General features: G+C 42.5%; 2 protein-coding genes across 17 annotated transcripts in view; one reads left to right on the top strand and one right to left on the bottom strand.

Annotated features, from left to right (window-relative positions):
* Window positions 1-6,600, top strand: part of CLDN10 (claudin 10) — a 101,144-nt gene extending 94,544 nt beyond the window's left edge. Inside the window, exons 4-5 of one of the 3 annotated variants that reach the window (XM_027116102.1) lie at window positions 4,774-4,881; window positions 6,102-6,600. In XM_027116102.1, coding sequence (XP_026971903.1) covers window positions 4,774-4,881; window positions 6,102-6,222 — 229 coding nt within the window. In that variant the 3' untranslated portion in view covers window positions 6,223-6,600. The remainder of the gene's footprint in view (window positions 1-4,773; window positions 4,882-6,101) is intronic. The other 2 variants (XM_027116100.1, XM_027116103.1) reach the window with 2 other exon arrangements.
* Window positions 6,601-8,525: 1,925 nt separating this feature from the next.
* Window positions 8,526-18,423, bottom strand: part of DZIP1 (DAZ interacting zinc finger protein 1) — a 54,340-nt gene continuing 44,442 nt past the window's right edge. For 11 of the 14 annotated variants that reach the window (XM_027115975.1, XM_027115977.1, XM_027115976.1 and 8 more), the window contains 7 exons: window positions 16,767-16,929; window positions 16,347-16,476; window positions 15,597-15,650; window positions 13,807-14,000; window positions 12,519-12,649; window positions 11,137-11,311; window positions 8,526-9,603 (listed from right to left, as the gene is read on the bottom strand). In XM_027115975.1, the coding sequence (XP_026971776.1) occupies window positions 9,527-9,603; window positions 11,137-11,311; window positions 12,519-12,649; window positions 13,807-14,000; window positions 15,597-15,650; window positions 16,347-16,476; window positions 16,767-16,929 (924 nt within the window). In that variant the 3' untranslated portion in view covers window positions 8,526-9,526. Of the gene's footprint in view, window positions 9,604-11,136; window positions 11,312-12,518; window positions 12,650-13,640; window positions 14,001-15,596; window positions 15,651-16,346; window positions 16,477-16,766; window positions 16,930-18,423 lie in introns of those variants that run through there. The other 3 variants (XM_027115985.1, XR_003434676.1, XM_027115986.1) reach the window with 3 other exon arrangements.

Here is an 18,423-nt window from a genome sequence, read left to right as displayed (position 1 = left end):
TAGACTGTAAGATCCTTGAGACCATAGCTGTGTTCTCTCATCCATCCTGAAACACATGGTTCGCACAATGCCTGGCCTGTCATTTCTGTGCTGGTGACCAGGGTAGGCTACACCAGCTCCCCGTGGATGGCATATCAAGTCACAACAGGGGATTGGGTGCAAGAAAGACAGAGGGAGTAGCTGAAAATAAGAGGTGTCCCTCAATCCGTTCACTCAGGATTACTGTGCAGGTTACAAGGCTGAAATAGGAGTATGAAATGCATCAGAATTTAGGCCAGGTGTGGTTCTAGCTCAGGCTCTCTCAACAGGAAATGAAGATGTGACCAGTAGCTGGGAGCCCCAGGTACAGCCAGGTGAATAAGAATTAACTTCATCTAGTAATTCAGGGTACATTTTAATGCCTTAGATCTTTATGGTTCTTTTTTGGGAAAATAATAAGTGATCAATCTGTGTTTTACTTTCTCTGTATAGAAGAGAAAATTTTCCCTATTGTTTACTAGATTCACATTCAATTATATACATGAATTAAGGTAATAAGGCAGCTTTGATGAGTCCTATCCATTGAGCAGAATGTCTGAGAGATATTCCAAAAGCAATGTTCTGATCTGTAAAACGAAGTTATGTCCCTAGCCTGACGGTCCTGGATCTGTCTGGTGCTAAGCAAATTGATAGCCTTTCAGAATAATGAAGAAACTTTGGTGATTTTAACAGCTCAATAAAGAGGCCGCTCTCCTAGTGGGAAAGCTGGTCTAGGGCCAGGAGGATATTGTTAACAAAAGACAGACCTGCAACAGATCATCTGAAATTTGGCTAATCATCTGAGGTGTTGAAGTCTGCTTCTTCCTGTTACCAAAAGTGAAGAAAGATTTCCAGGCAGAGACGAGAGTTTCCTGATAAATGTTAAAGGAGACGTTGCCCAGAACAAACGAGTGGATGTTACCTTCAATCCTGTCTTTCAATAATACAAGGCCATTTTTGCCAGATCACGTACACTGATGGGTGTGAATTCAAGTCACTGTTGAATAAGTCTGCTATACGTGTCTTTCAACAGAATGAAGAAGAAAAAGTCTCTGTAAGAGAAAGAACCAAGTCACAAAAGCCCTCACATCCAAATTGTTAAAAATTATTGGTATAGACATGGAATCTCTTAAAGACTTCAGCTCTGAAATGGTTCTGTTTATTAGATGTTTGTCTCTGACAGAATTCATAAGAAGTTCAAAAGGAAATGATATTCTCCTTGGAACAGAGTCTATAGTTAGTGACCTCAAGAAAATCTAAAAATATATTTAAAAACAGGAATAAGTGAACCAGTTTTTGATACAAGCCAAACTCATGATTCTTAAGTCCCCTCAGAAAGTTTCAAGATGCTTAAATGAATATAAAGACAGAGTTTCCAACATTTGAACTGCTTGGGTAATTTATTCTCTGATTTCTACACATTTGTATGTTCTTTTTATTTTTTTTTATTTTTTAATTTTATTTATTTTTTTTGCGGTGCGCGGGCCTCTCACTGCTGCGGCCTCTCCCGCTGCGGGCGGAGCACAGGCTCCGGACGCGCAGGCTCAGCGGCCATGGCTCACGGGCCCAGCCGCTCCGTGGCATGTGGGATCCTCCCGGACCGGGGCACGAACCCGCGTCCCCTGCATCGGCAGGCGGACTTCCAACCGCTGCGCCACCAGGGAAGCCCCTGCTCTTTTTATTTTATTTTTATTTTTTTAATATTTATTTATTATTTGGCTGCTCCGGGTCATAGTTGTGGCCCGCTGGATCTTTGTTGCCGTGTGCAGGACCTTTGCTGTGGCATGCGGGATCTAGTTCCCTAACCAGGGATCAAACCCGGGCCCCCTGCATTGGGAGCCTGGATTCTCAACCACTGGACCACCAGGGAAGTCCCTGCTCTTTTTAAATGAATTGATAGTGCTGAGCTGTGGTTTGATTTCTACCACCCTAACCCGTAATGGACTATTATTAATAATTAGAGACTGACTTTTAACCATGATGCCTGGCACTGGCATCCTATTTTAGAAAGCTAAATATTTTGGAAAAAGTCTCAGACTGTTTCTTCCAGGAGTATTTATACTGAGAGTTAAATACTAATGCATAGTTTCAGGAGAGAAAACAGCCTAAGCTCTAGGGGGAAAAATAAAGAAAAATAGAAAGTATCATTAAATTGTAATCCTATATTCATGTCCTCCAAGTAGAAATTTTCACTACGCTCATCCTTTAGTTGTCTCTGCAGTAAAAGGATGACAGCAGACGGACTTGATGCCAGCTTGCTGAGGGAATTGCAGATGTTTAAAGAGGTCCGGTGACAGGCACCTACACCTTGGCAGCCCCTCTGCTCGTTTTATTTGTGTAATCTCATCCAAACATCACACAAGAAGGGCTGGTTGTGGACATCCAGGATATCCTTTTTAGATGTGTAACATGATATTTAATGAAGGTATCTTTTATAAAACTACCAGTTTAACACTTGATCTGGCCAGCTCTTTTGCTTTCACCTGTGCCCTTCACTCTTCAGTCCTCTTTTGAGCTGGTTTTTGTGCAGACCGAAGGGGTTTTTCCCCACTTACGTCAACCTTCTGTTTCTGCTACTGTGTCTGATTGGAACAGTTCAAGAAGTTTCTCGGTTCCCAGAGCTTAATCAGTTCTCCAGGGCAGGGTGAGGTGCTTACAGCTGTTCCTTCCTTTAGCTCTCAATTTGATTTCCCAGGGAAGGCAACACAAGAGTGAGAAAAGAAGGGATCACAAGGCAGCGTGTACTGTGTACGTCACCCATTCCCAGTTGCAAATGGAGGCTGTGAAGTACCTCAGAAGCCGGATCTGGAAATGGGCACGTGGACCACATGGCCCTCATCTTGTGTAAATGTTGCTTCCTGCTCCTGCTGGCTGGGGGCCAGGGCCACACTGTCACACCACCACTGCTGCCTGCGCCTGCCCAGATGGGAGTTCAGATGTAGCACCACAGCATGTAGAAAAGGATGAGGCAAAGCTCAGGACAGGCACAGGTCACTCACGCCAGCTGCTGGCCACCTAAGCCTGGCCCTGGCCCTGCACTTGGTTCAGGGGGACAAGCTGACCTTGGCCCTGACTTTCCCCTCTTACTCTCACCTCTTCCTTTCCGTTCTCAGCCCCTCTGTGGATTCTGTATGATCCAAACAGACCCTTCCCACTCTGACTTCATTTGACACTGAAAAGCACCATTAGGTAGGGAATGTTGTCCATCAGTTTTTGCCTTGTGATGGCGGTCTGTGGGCTCAAAGAGTTTGAGAATCACTTCTTTATTTAAAAAAAAGAAAAAAAGTAAAAAAATCCCTATTCTTCAGGAAAAGGATAGGCAGACATGAGAACACTACAGCCCGAGATTTGGTATACTTTCCTCATTCCTTATTTGTTTCTCTGAAACATATATATATATATATATATATATATATATATATATATATAAAATGTATATATACTCCTCCCCTAAAAGGATTTCCTCCAGCACTCAGCTGTGATTTCCTTTGTTGTTCTCAGTAGCGATATTTGTACATTTGTATGGTGACCTTTCCAAGTCAGGGGCTGTCTTACTTATCTTCCATCTGTTCTAGTCATGAGCAGAGTACTATGGCCTGCCATCCAGGAGATGCTTCACAGCAATCTGTCACTAAATTAGAGTTATTTTTAATTCATCTCTCACTAGATTGTAGTGATAAGCAAGATGAGGCTGTACCTATCACTGACCTTTCACTGACACTGTAGAAGAAGAAAAACTATTTTTTCCTCTACTCTCCTAGATTCTCTGCTGGGACCCTGTAAATTAGACTGAAAAAAAGGTAGATTAATAAGAGAAAACCAGAGTTCATTAACATGTGCGTCACACATACACATGGGAGTACCCAGCGATGCGTAACTCAAAGGGGTGGCTAGAACTTGAGCTTATATAGCATCTTAACAAAAGAACAATACATTTGTAGAGAAGCGGCAAGACAGAGGAAAAGGACTTTGAGCTTCTAGAGGCACAAATGATGGGAAGGCACGTGATGAGGGAACTAATGGAAGATGAGAGCGAGTGAAGTTTGTTACATAGATCGCTCTGGTGCCATGTGTGGGCTGAGCAACATGTACAGTGTCTCTGGGAATTAACTTCTCTCCTTCCTGGCAGAGAGGGGATAGGGAAGAGCTTTACAAATTTATGTCCTGCTTTTAGGCAAATGGGGGGAAGGCAGAGAGCTTTCCCCGTATCTGTTTCTTCTCAGTTGCTTTCAGCTCAAAATAATCCTTGTTGCCAAAGTGGCACATCTGGGGTGGCATGTTCTGCCACCCTTCAGTACCTTGCACATGACTGCACACAGCGGGTGCTTGATAAACACTGAGTTGAACTAAAATGAAAGCAAAGGCAGGCAACTTTCCCTTTTCTAACTGGAGTCTGCCTTAATGGTTTAGCCCGCGTGACAGAATAAAGAGATGGAAACCTCTGTGAGCTTCAGGCAGAGCCCCGAGGAAAGATGCTGATTGGCCAGGAGGCCCCAGCTTGAGTTGACTGCTCCTGCTTTGCCCACAGCGATGCTTTCATCTTCCTTTCGGGATGTTGGGAAGATATAGTCAAGTGATGGCTATAAAAACGCTTTGCGAAAAGTTTAAAGCATTATACAGATGTCATTACTTCCTGTACAAGCTCCAATAGCAAAAATGTATTATGAGCATTTAATAAGTGTTGGCTAGTAGTGTTAAACGCTGTCTACTCCCCAAATAAGTAAGCTTTTATACTTGTGTGATACTTCTTCACAGGTATGAATTAGGAGCTGCTCTGTTTATTGGATGGGCAGGAGCCTCACTCTGCATAATTGGTGGTGTCATATTTTGCTTTTCAATATCTGACAACAACAAAGCACCCAGGTATGAAAAAGAGACAAAAATGACCTGTTAAAAAGTACAGTACTATTCTAAATTGTTACACGTGGGACAAATTATAGATAGTTCATATGATTCTTAGAAACTTCAAGAACCCAGAATTGGGGCTTCCCTGGTGGCGCAGTGGTTGAGAGTCCGCCTGCCGATGCAGGGGACACGGGTTCGTGCCCTGGTCTGGGAAGATCCCACGTGCCGCGGAGTGGCTGGGCCCATGAGCCATGGCTGCTGAGCCTGCGTGTCCGGAGCCTGTGCTCCGCAACGGGAGAGGCCACAACAGTGAGAGGCCCGCGTACCGCAAAACAACAACAACAACAAAAACAAAACCCCCCAGAATTGGGAAAGGTTAGGAATATATACTAAATATGACATTTAATATGGTAAATATTATATTGAATAGAATAAATATAATTATAGTTCATTAAAAAAAACCCAGAGCTTGACATTCTTACATTCCAAAGCTATTGATGTAAGTAGAAATCTGGGTCTAACTCTGGGGGTATATTCTTCACTTTGGCCTCATCAGAATTTTCACATAGGCAGAAATTGCTGATTAAGGTCACCACAGTCTCCTAGTTTCCAGGAAGATGAGTTTTAAATAAGTATTTTTCTTTTTTTATAAATTTATTTATTATTTGGCTGCGTTGGGTTTTCGTTGCTGTGCGTGGGCTTTCTCTAGTTGCGGCGAGCGGGGGCTACTCTTCGTTGCGGTGCACAGGCTTCTCTTTGCGGTGGCTTCTCTTGTTGTGGAGCATGGGCTGTAGGCACGTGGGCTTCAGTAGTTGTGGCACATGGGCTCAGTAGTTGTGGCCCGCAGGCTCTAGAGCGCAGGCTCAGTAGCTGTGGCGCACGGGCTCAGTTGCTCCGCGGCATGTGGGATCTTCCCAGACCAGGGCTTCAACCCGCGTCCCCTGCATTGGCAGGCGGATTCTTAACCACTAGCGCCACCAGGGAAGGCCTTAAATAAGTTTTGAAGGAGAGTAACTGAACAAATTAAGAAGCCATGAGTTTCTTCTGCGGATTCTCTTGGTCACACCAGCTGTTCAGAAATGACATTGAAATATTTCTTGGGGAGAGAGAGAAGGGAAGAAAGCTAAAAGTCATCAGGGAGACAAACTTAGCTATGATGGAAGTAGGGGCAGAATGGTTTCTTTCCATTTTTGTTTGACCTACTTGTAAAAGACAATCTACCAAACTGTGTTTTGCAGAATGGGATACACGTACAATGGGGCCACATCTATCATGTCTTCTCGGACAAAGTATCACGGTGGAGAAGATTTTAAAACCACAAACCCTTCAAAACAGTTTGATAAAAACGCTTACGTCTAAAAAGAGCACTGCCCGCTAGCCGTGTCTTGAGCTTGTTTTAAACGTGAACTGTTCACAGAATGCTGCCATCAAGGCCCTCCTACAATTAACACTCAAACTATTTTTAAAATACAAATTTGAAGAACTTGTTGATTATCGGATGTAAATGTTCTTACATAGTTACATACTAATCATCTTCTGTTGTGGCTTTCTATAAAAAAATAAACAGGCTATTTACAGGATTTGTATATATTTTATACATCGTAAGATATGTATATGTATTTAGCACCAAAGATTCCAGTATTCGTAACGTAGCCTTCTTAATCATTCAGACCTTGCAGTCTTTGTCTCCATTTTTTATGTTTCTTTTTCTTCGTATATTAAACAGAAGGTGTATAAGGAGTCGTGTCTTGTAAACAGTATGGGGGCAATCTGAGACTATTCCTCAGATGTTTGGGTTGAACGAACATGTACTGGTGTCTGTCACCCCCGTACTTCTCCACGGCTGCTCCAGCACGGGCTAACAGGGCCAAACGCTATTGCCCATCGCCTGGCACGTCCGCTTTAAATAACTGCTCCGGCTTCTCCAGTACAGAGAGCAGATCCTGGGGTGGGGCATCGGCAAGAGCAGAGCTGGAGACGCCCATCATGGCCGACTTTGGGGCCAACAGAGGAAGGCCTGGAGCTGCATTGTACCTGCCCCGCTCGGAAATAACGGACCAAGTTCCAGTGTGTCGCTCAGGTCGTGTGCGGGGAACTAACCGGTAATGGAGAGACAGCATTTTTCAAGACGTGTTAAGTTGCTCCAGTGATCTCTGTGACCAGACGCCGTTTTATTTCTAGGGCCGGCCCCTTTACCTCATGCCCGTAAGGGCGATAGTTATCTCAGTCTGCGTGTGCCCTCACTCACTCCATCCTCATAACTGCCCCCTGAGGTAAGTGTTGTAGCAACCTGAGCTGGCAGGGGATGAAATGAAAGCAGAGAGTTGAAGTGACTTGCCGCGGCGAGTGACAAAACCACGACTTTGAACTGAGGCAGTCTAGTGTGAAATATACAGTCTCAAGCTTTGGATAATTGGTTGTCTGTGTAAATCTATGAGTCAGACCCTTTCCAATACTAATCACAGCATGGGTGACCGTAACATTTTCATTTTCCTCAAGCGTGAAAGACTTAAAAAGGAAAATCACATTGTTTGGAAGTGCTCAATGCAAGAAAAAGAACAAGTTTATTACACACATATATATACGTATGTACATATGTATATATATGTGTGTGTGTCTGTGTGTGTGTGTGTCTATATATATATATATATATATATATATATAATGATTTTTTTTCCAGACCATAATAATACTTGAATACCTTTTCCAGGGACACAAATGAACTGAAAGCCGTGGAGAGAGGTCAGGTGCTACAGGCCAGTGGCGGGGCCGGGTCTTGTGAGTGTGTGTTTAAAACAAATTTTTAAATTTCAGAGCTGTACTGATGAAGACAATATTTTGATTGTACTGAACTGTCCTAGCTTCTGAAGAATTTACGGAGAGAAGGGGTCAAAGTACAGAAACACTGTGTCAGGAGCCAGAAACACATTCGTTGTGTGTCAGTGAGGAGAAATCTAAGGCGATAGCCCAAAGGAAAACGAACGCGCCAATTCTAGTGCAATCTAAAGTGACAGGACTAAACAGATAAAGGATCGGTCTTTTCAACGTAACTGTTGGGTTTCCTTAGCGGACATTCATCCTATTTCCCCAACCCTTTCTGCTCAGGAATTAAAGACCTGGCAGACCCAGGACTTGGCTTTGAGACCCGGTTTAAAGCCTACTTTTGTCACTTTCTAAGTGTATGGCTTGGCAAGTTATTGTATAACTGTTTCTCACATCGTCAAGAAAATTATAATAACTGTGTCTCAAAGTTGTTCTATAAGTGAACTAATAATGCATGTTAAAAACAAACAAGGAGCTCAACAGATCTCTGTGGAATAAGTAAGTGAATGTAAGGGCCTGGGTTTCTTCTTAGGCGTTGTTGTAGGTTGCTTATCTCTGTCCTACTACAATGAAGATTTGATTCAGCATTTATTAGAGCTTTTAGAAACATATATAAAGTGAGTACATTTGCATAAAATTGGCCTTTGTGGGAAGTTTTTAAAAGGGTGAGAGTGGCCCACATGTATAAAGGACTCTGGTGGGGCAGAAACAGATAAAACATTGTTTTAACTTTTAGGTCAGTGCGTTTGCACGGCACAGCTACCAAGGCAAGCTTAAATCCTCTAATGAGATAAGCCTAACTCAGAAACCAGCTCTAATAACTCAGCCACAGTCACAAGGATGTAATGGAGGGCTTTACTTGAAAGGTTGGCAAAATGAAGAAAGATCCAAAATCAAAAAAACCATTTAGTTAAAATGTAACTTTTTTTTGGAAACAGAGTACAGATAGTACCACAAAGTATAAAAAATGCAGAGAACAGTTTATATGAACTTTTTGAATGTTGACAATGTCATCGTTAAGAAGTTAATTAAGTTAGTTTTGAGGTACTTTAGGATATGGGTTGGGCATTTAAGAAAAGTGAAAAAAACTACAGACACATATGAATTCAGTATTGACTCGATCTATTCTGTTTATAGATAAATTAACTGACATTTAAACTGGCTACATTTTATTCATAAAATATCCAAGGTAAAGATGATGCCACAGAAATGGTATTTAAAGTTCTAAAATAAAACGACATGCTTACAACGGCTCAAAGCTGCATATGGTAAAAGTACTTCTGGAAAATGGAGTTATCTAACGTGGGCCTAGCTATATTTTTATAACTCTAAACTTCTATATGAAAAATAAGCAATCTACTCTTAAGATTTCACTGATTCCACTAATTCAATTTTAAGGATACTCACAGAACTTTATAATAAAACACTTCCAACGTGACAACATACATAAGAAAGATATAAAAAAAGGTTCTAAGTCAAACCAAAACCTGCTATAAGAAGTTTAAAAAAAAATTCACTTAAAGATTAGTTAAAAAAAAATACACTTAAACACTAGAGTACCGTTCTGAAGAAAAAACTTTTTATGACTTCAACGACACATTATTTTTAAGCAGCAGTCTTAAACACCTTTATATGCTTCAAAATACTGCTGACAGTTTGTTTTGTAACAACTGCATTAGGTGCCGCTAAAGGGACTCTGGTTCTTGGAGAGTCAGCTTCCTTGTTATTGTAGGAGATACCGCCAAGCAGGAGTATCAGAGTCGTGTAGGCAGCACTGAAATACTGTGATTCTGCAATAGTGCTGGCGTCTGGAAGGGCCTCCTGATGCGTGGGGTGACAGTTACACATCTGAAGAGTCGCTCCAATCAGTCACGGTTACTAAGCTGCTTTTCAATGTGCTGGATTCATCCTGAGGTCCTGTGGAGGGAGAGGGGGGGAGGGGAGGCCCCAGTGATGAAACTAGCACACTGTCCAGCCTGTAAAAAATCCTCCACTTCAGACAGTAATTCATCACTCGTGTCTGAGTCTGCTCGCAACCCCACCCCTGGCTCCTACAAACTGTGAAGGAGGCTGCGGACAGTCCCACCACGTCTCTGGGGTAGCCTCACGGGGCCCTCGTAGGGAAGCTTCCGCCCGGCCTCCCCTTGCCAGGATTCAGCACAGGGCCTGGAGGCTGGCAGTGGTAAAGAGAGGAGAATAAAATTAACAAGCCAGGGAGGGATTAAACGGTAAAACGGTACCCCAGGTTTTCTAGGGTAGATAAGCTTAAACATGAAGTTAGTTCAAAAGTGCCTTGAGCCACTGAAACAGGAGAGGGCTGAGAATTCCACTTGCATGTGACTCCAGAAATGTTTCTTTAAGGGGTGTAGGGCCATGACATTGGGGCGGAGGGAGGAAATGTACTCAGGGCATCCTCTTGGCCCTGTGTCCTCACAGAGTCGCCACAGCATAAACATGTCTTTTGCTTTTTCAAAGATTAGGATGGATCTTGAGACAAAGCACAGAAACCTTATGACGGTGACAGAACAGAAGGTCAGACTGACACGTTGGTGGAGAAAAGAGGTCAAGTGAAGGTAGAGGCAGCGATGGCTCATCTTACAAAGGGCGGTGGGGGTGGGGTGGGGATAGGCAGGAGACCCTGCTACAGACAGACAGAGCAAGTAGAGATGTGCATGTATTTGTTAAAATTACAGATGTGGGAACAAAAGTCCTGAAGAGGGGGCATGAGAGGTGCAGGGAGTGGGGAAGGAGTCAAATCCTCCTCTGTCTTAGCAGAACTTCCACAGTTCATGTCTAAAGTCAGTGAGCCTGGAAATAGGGGTCTGAGCCCGTTACTCAGAGGCACGGCTCATGGGATGCACAGATGAAGAAAGGCTGAGAGGTGGCGTGGAGAAGAATTACTCTGATAGAAAAAAATACAAATTATATTTTCTGATTTTAAAAATTAAATGGGTTGAGAGGTAAGTTACTGGACTTATTACCCATACTCTAGCCTGGATGGATAGGAACAATAGCAGTGGACGGTTTCACGTGTCATTCATCCCACTGGCTACAGTGCTACAAGAAGAATCTTCCTTGGAAGCAAATAAAAATATTTATGATGATGAATGTATGTAGGATGATGAATACAGGAAGACAGAAAAAGTGGCCTCATTTAGGTATATGATCAGAAATTTAAATTTCCTGAGGCATCTGCACGAAGAGACTATTTATATGGGCGTTTGCAAAAATAGATATTTTAGAAATTTAAAGACTAAGGATTAGACCTAAAATTAAATTTTAGAAAATTAGTAAATATATACAAATCAGTAAGTTGTTCACATTCAGTCCTTGTTAAAATAATGTAAGGAAAGCAAGATCGTTGTTACGCCAACAGTGTTTCTGTCTGATAATATATTAGCATAGCTTAGATATTTATAGAGGCTTCTGCTAGACACCAAAGCAGCGAACCTTCTCCCTTTGGCCCTTTCTGGTTAGTTGCACCCCAGGCACTTGGCACTTGAGTAGCATTTGATTCATTCTTCACAGGTGGAGGTTCCTTCTGTTCTCTTCCAATTCTTTTCCCCAAAGATTTCTCTTCCTCTAAGGATGATATGTCCCAGTCATTATCGTCCACATCTGCACACTGAAAAAGATACGTGGAGAATAATGAATGTTTCCTAAAGAAACTGTGCGTGTTAGAGCCCCCTGACCGCTTTGTTGGCCAGACTGAGCCGCAGACACTGAATGATGAGAAGCTGGGAGCCTCAAAGGATCCCCCAATCTGGTCATTTGGTCATCTCTGGAGGGGAAATGAAACGGATTTGGAAATCTGTGCTTTGAAAGCAGAGGGAATCACCTCTTTTTCTGTTCCTTGCTGTGGAAATGAACGTTTCCTACTCAGCAATCATGAATTTAGCAAATTCCAGGAACACTACGTCGTAGAAGTCAAGTCAGGATGCTCCCCAAGGAGCAGCTAGGCTGGCTCTGGGGCTCTTACCTCTGTGATACTAAGACATTTAACTGCAGGAGTCATCACATGCGGGCCCTGCAGAAACGGCCCTGACCTAAAGGAGCGCGTGTTTCTCGGGCGCCCCTTCTAAGGAAGACGCGGTGGCTCTCTCTTGACCTTTTGTGACTTTTTGTCATTCTTGGCTGTGTAACACAAATGGCACTACCGTACGAACGTAGTTTGACGAAATGCTCTGGATTCCACACATGAGCAGGGGAGGAATGAAATCTAATTCAAGGGAAAGATTAAGAAAAGAGCAACTACTACTGGCAGACCCCATCAACACAGACGAGCCTGCCCAGGTCTCTGTCCACAGAAGCACTTCTGGTGCCTGGTGTGGGACCTTGGAGTGTGTCAGGGCCTCTCCTCCACTCGGGGAGGGGAGCTTGGCTTTGCCCTGTGCTAGGGTCATGGACCTGAAGCATCTCTCCACCGCCTCTGGCTCCCAACCCTGAAAGTCCCTATTTCACTTCCAGGTCTTGCCACGGTGGCAGAAAGGTTCCTAGACTCAGATCTGAAGTCCCCAGATTCTAATCAGTCACAAGTTTCTGTGAACAAACTACCTAATATCTGCAAACGTCAAATACACGTGACAGGATTGTGAAAACCTGTAGAACTTGATAAGCATAGGACATGATTACCAGTTATCCTTTCACTATCTTTGATCCTCTATGGAATAGGAAGAAATACGGTACTGAAAACAAGACAATGTAAAAATCTCAACCTCTACTATACTAAATAATTATATTTGTTTTACATTTCACTGTAAAAAATACAATTATTAAGGTATATTCATTAAAAGATGAATTTGTGTATGCTAAGCAAGGAAAAGTGATCTCACCTTTAGATCTTCTTTTTGTGCCTTTTTGATGAACGCCTCAGCAACATTAAGCCCACCAACTGGCTTATTCACACTTCTGTGATTTGAAACTGTCTTTTCAACTTTTCCAGTTAATGTTTTAATGGAGGTTCCTATAGGACCCACAGAAAATAGGTGAAGTTAAAAAAAGTTATATTTATCTTCAGTTCCAAAATAGCCTTACAAACAATTTGAGAGAGTCTAAGCTTTGCAAATACTTCCTTTAAGGAAATCATGCTCCTCTAGACTAGAAGAATAAAATTTTTGAATCAGAGAAGGATGGTCTCATTCAAGTACATGGTCAGAAACTTTAATTTCAGTGAGGCAGCCTGCATGAATGGGATATTCATATATTGTTTTCAAAACCAGTTGTCTTTAAATGATTAGTTATATTTTACATAATTATATAAATACATGGTATATACAAATTATATACAATAAACTAATTATATATGATATGTTTAAAATATATAATTTTTACATTGCACTAAACAGAATTTCTTTTTTTAAAAAAAATGACCCTTCAGCGTCACTTCTCCTTAGCAAATTATCAGCAGTTACCGACTTGGACCTTATGTTCTTTTAGGATTGCCTCATATCCAAAAGGCAGCACAGTGTATTAGAACAGTTATTCTCAAGGTCACCCAGTGTTAGGGGTTGAATCGTGTCCCAAATGCATATGTTGAAGTCCTTACCCCCGTTACCTCAGAATGTGACCTTATTTGGAAGTAGGACCTTTAAAGAGAGAATCAAGTTAAGGTGAGGTCATTAGGGTGGACCCTAATCCAATGCGACTGGTGCCCTTACAAAAGCAGAACATTTGGACATAGATGCACGCCCAGAGAAAGTCAGTGTGACCAGACACAGGGAGGAGATAGCCATCCACAAGCCAAGGACAGAAGCACAGACTAGATCCTCTCCTCACAGCCCTCAAGAAGAACCAACCTTGCCCCCTTGATTTTGGCCTTCCAGCTCCCGTCAGTAAGTTTCTGTAGTTTAAGCCACAGAGTATGTGGTAGTTTGTTCCAGCAGCCCTTATATTTGTTACGAATACATCCAGGCGTCCCCAACCCCTTCCTCTCCTTCCACTTGAATATCAATTACCTGCTAAGCCCTGTCCATTTTCTTTAGGCGGCAGCAGCTTTTGCATTAGCCCCATCCTTTCCTCGGGCACTTTCTCAGCTCAGACTCCCCAGTGCTTGGTGCTCCCAGATGAGAACCACTGTCCTAAACAGAATTTCCAGAGGGATTTTCAATAACAAAAGCTTACCTGTGGGTTTGGGAGAAATAGCAGAGTCCTCAATTTCACTTCCCTCGGTCCAGTCAGTGTCGCTTTTGATGGGGTTCCTTCCAAAGCTACTCTTGTTGCTTTTAGATGACAGTACAGGAAGTAAGTCTGGCGAGACACAGGCCTGGAGGAGGTCCCCATCGTCCAGCTCTTCCTCTGAACTGAAGGGAGGGGTCCTAAACAAATCAAAACCCAAACAGGGGACGCTGTTTCCCTAAGCTTCAGGATTTACCATGTGTCCCTTAAAGCAGTGGGAATCTTCTCCAGAGAGCGTAATAGACACCCATGTGGCCACAGAACAAGATGGCAGCCAGGGCCACAAAGGGCCGAAGAGTCATTTCAAATCCAGACCTGCCAGCCACATGGCGTATCTACCAAAATGTGCTGAAGTTAGGACATTACTCCTTGAAGCCCAAATCTGTATATTCTTAATATTGGTTTTCACACACCTAAGAAAAATATTTCACAGTGGAAAAAAATATTTTTGCAATAAGACTACGTCATCTTTTAAAATAGTGTCACTACTTACGGCTTACCTTTACACGGCACCCTACAAAGGACTTTTACATAAATACGTAATCTCATTCGTATCATCACGTGAATTATCACCCCATTTTAAAGTGAAACAGAAATTCAGAGTGGTATTCACTCATTTAAAAAATATTCATTGAGGGCTTCCCTGGTGGCTCAGTGGTTGAGAGTCCGCCTGCCGATGCAGGGGACATGGGTTCGTGCCCCGGTCCGGGAAGATCCCACATGCCACGGAGCGGCTGGGCCCGTGAGCCATGGCTGCTGAGCCTGCGCGTCCGGAGCCTGTGCTCCGCAACGGGAGAGGCCACAGCAGTGAGAGGCCCGCGTACCACAAAAAAAAAAAAAAAAAAAAAAAAAAAAAAAAATTCATTGAGCACCTAAATTCCATACAACGTTCAGTTACACTACATCCCATGAAATAAGGCTCTTCCCATGAGATTATGTACATGAAAAGTACTTTTGAAGGGTGAATTATTATTTACACTGTCTTTAATATATTTATTCTGTCTCTACTATATATACAAAATGCCTTAATGAAGAAACAAAGCATCAATATCGCCAGAACAAGTCAATGATGATGAATTCAATTATTATAAAATTAGTTTTACTCAATTAATAATATACCTACAATTTATTGAGTACCCACATGTGCCAAGTACTGAGGCTGAGCCCTTTTCATATGTTCTCATTTAATTTGTAGAACTATCCTGGGAAAAAGGTAGCATCATCCCATATTACAGATAAGAAAACAGAGCCTTTTTAACAGGCAAGCCACTGAATCAGTGTCACACAGTTAAGGAATGACTGAGCTAGGGTTCTTAGTATCATAAGAGAGCCTAAGAGAGTAAGTTCTAGGGCCATTATCAACTTCCACAAGGAGCTAGAACACTAAAACATCATCCGGCTACACTATCATGGATCCAGACATTAAAAAGCAACATCACGCATTTATCGAACATTACTAGACACCGGGCAGGAGGTGGGCAGTTGGGGGAAAAAAATAACAGAAATGACTCAGGTGTGGTCCCACTTGTTAATGGAGGCCACACAGGATAAGTACTGTTGACCCAGGTAATACCTGATAAAGGAACAAAGATGTAACAAAGGAATCACAGATTAAATATGATGTGTAGTAATGATGGCTCTAGTGAACCACAATGAATATACTAATTTACAATGAAAGAAATGTTCAGTGAAAAGAATTTTTAAACATCACCACCCCCTGCTCCCTCAGTACTCACGCAACAGTTGAAGACTTTCTGGGAAAATGATCTTCTGTGATATTTTTCTTAACTCTAAAAGCAAGAGAAAAATATTTCTGGTGTAAGTGAATAATGTAATTTAAAACAGATTTCGTGGGCTATGGCTGCTGAGCCTGCATGTCCGGGGCCTGTGCTCCGCGGCGGGAGAGGCCACAACAGTGAGAGGCCCGCGTACCAAAAAAAAAAAAAATATATATATATATATATATTTCTAAGGAATTGGTGATTTTTGCTTTATTAAAGGGTGAGCAGCAGCAACTCTCCCTGAGACAACGAGAGATGGGTAAGCATTCCAAGTGTGATTCTCTGTTGGGTCAAACATTGCTGTGGGCTGAATGTTTGTGACCCCCTAAAATTCATATGTTGAAGCCCTAACCCTCAGTGTGATGGTATCTGGAGATGGGGTGATTAGGTTTCGATGAGGTCATGAGGATGGGGCCCACATGAAGAAATTAGTGTCCTTGTAAGAAGACGAAGAGAGACCAGGGCTCTCTTGCTTTCCCTGGCATGTAAGGACACAGTGAGAGGGTGGCCATCTGTGGGTCCTGGAAGAGAAACCTCACCAGAACCTGACTGTGCCAGCACCCTGATCTCAAACTTCCAGCCTCCAGAAGTGTGAGAGAATAAATTTCTGTTGTTTAAGCCACCAGTCTATGGTAGTTTGTTATGGCGGCCCGAGCTGACTGAGATGAACGTTAATAAAAAAATTTTAGGCTTGAAAATACTCACTTTGGAACAGATGTCCTATCGGTAAAAACAGGTTTTTGTCTAACCAACTGTCTGCTTTTGAGAGGAAGATGTATTGCTTTGGCTATTTCTCCAGTTGAAAGGGTGTCCACTTGAGAAGCACTGTACCTGTCTGGAATAGTGTCATTCGTGAGTCTCCATGATGTGAAAAGCAGAATAAAATACTACAATACTGTCTATGCTGGCACTGAAACGAATAAGCCTGTCTCAAGGGTCTAGACTCCACACTACAGGGGGTTTTTAATGTAAAAAACACAATCTAAGACCCAACATTTCATGGTTCAAACAATAATAGAGTTGCCAATTAAGTTCCAAGGTTTGTGAACCATCGAAAATTATGAAACGGTTGTTCTATTTTGCTCCCATCTGCAGAAATGAAATGGCAGTTGGTAGCAGGCTTACCTGTGGACAATAGTGTTCTCTCCTCAGTTTTACGGCTGACCTGATTTTCAAGGAATTCACGAATTTGCTGAATGTTAGGTATTTGTCTTTCTCGCTCATGTCTTGCTGATTCTACGGTTCTTAGCACTCTATTCAAGCGGTCACTTGGAATACCGCGTATATCCTGAAGGAATAAAATGTTAAGTTAATCAATTATCCTGGGATGTTTTTCATTTCATGGACATTTGTCAGCATTAACCATGCCAACCTTTCGTCCTTACTGCTGCATGTAAGGTGAGGGATGCCGTGACATATAACACACGGTCCCGGTCCCAAAAGGAGCTCATGGGGCAGTGGGACACATAACGTGTGTGTATGATTGTACGTGACTGGCTAAGGTACGGGGCTGTAGGGGCCAGGACCAAATGCATGGAAGGCGTGTGTGTGACTGATTAACCAACAGTGCAAGGTGTGTGACAAGGACTGAATGAGTCCACAAGGGCTAGAGGAATTCAGGGAGAGGGGCTGTCAGAGGCCCCACTGGGCCAAGAAGCCTTCAGGGGGAGGTTGGGCTGTGCCTGAAGGATGGGTGGAGTGAAACAAGTAAAAAGAGGGAGTGTTCCAGATGGGTGGGATCACCTTGTGGGAAAGGCAGGCAATGGGACAGAAACAGTCAAGGCATGTCTAGTGGTTAATGCTACAGAGGAATGGGTGAGGAGAGCAGAAAAGGAGACTGATGCCAAAATGAAAAGCTTAAAGGTTGGTTATTCCACAGATAAGCGAAAATCCTCAGAGGTTTTCAATTAGGAAAATGCCATAATTTAAGAGGTGATTTGAGAAAATTCTTCTGGATTTGAAGGGTATCTAGACAGAAGAAACCCAGTTAAAGAGCTATTTATTCATTTATTCAATATCAGTGTCACACACACACTCCCATCTCCTCCCCACCATTCCCCTCAGTCTTCCCCATCCCAGGAAGCGGCTCCACCACCCACCCAGTTGCCCAGGGGACAGAAATCTCCATCATCAGATCAACTGCTACCTCCAAGAAGAAGTTTTCTCTGACCTCAGTTATTCATTCCCCTCTACTTTTCCTTATTTCACATCCTACAATCGACTGTCATTATGGATCTACCATCTGTTTGTGTGAGCAGGTGTTCAATATGTCTTCCTGTACCCTGCAGCTGGATGGAAAGACCCAATACTGTACAAATGTCAGTTCTTCCTAAATAATACACAAAATTTAAGGCATTTCCAATCAGAATCCCCACAGGGGTTATTCTGGAACTGCAGCAGCTGTTTCTAAAGTTCACTGGAAAACAAAATATGGAAGAACTGCCAAGAAACTTTGAAATAAGACTAATGAAAAAGGCATGACCTATAACAGATATTAAGGTACAGGACAAAGTTACTAAAATTAAACCAGTATGGTGTTAGCAAAGGAATAGAAAAAATAGTTGAAAGGGCAGAACCGTTGAAAGTCCAAAAATAAATCCAAAGGTACATAAAAATGTCCTATATGATAAAACTGCTATTTCGAACAAACGAGGAAAGGGTGGATTACTCAACGAAAGATATTGAGACAACTGATCCAAATGGAAATAAGGTTAGATCTCTAACTCATTGTTTCCAAACTTAATTGTTAAAGCCCAGATAGACAAAAAAAGTAAACAAACAA

Source organism: Aethalodelphis obliquidens, unplaced genomic scaffold (genome assembly GCF_003676395.1).
Source record: "Aethalodelphis obliquidens isolate GAN/ISIS:26980383/991018 unplaced genomic scaffold, ASM367639v1 scaffold15, whole genome shotgun sequence".
Lineage (NCBI taxonomy): Eukaryota > Metazoa > Chordata > Mammalia > Artiodactyla > Delphinidae > Aethalodelphis > Aethalodelphis obliquidens.
This window is presented reverse-complemented; position numbering and strand designations above follow the sequence as displayed.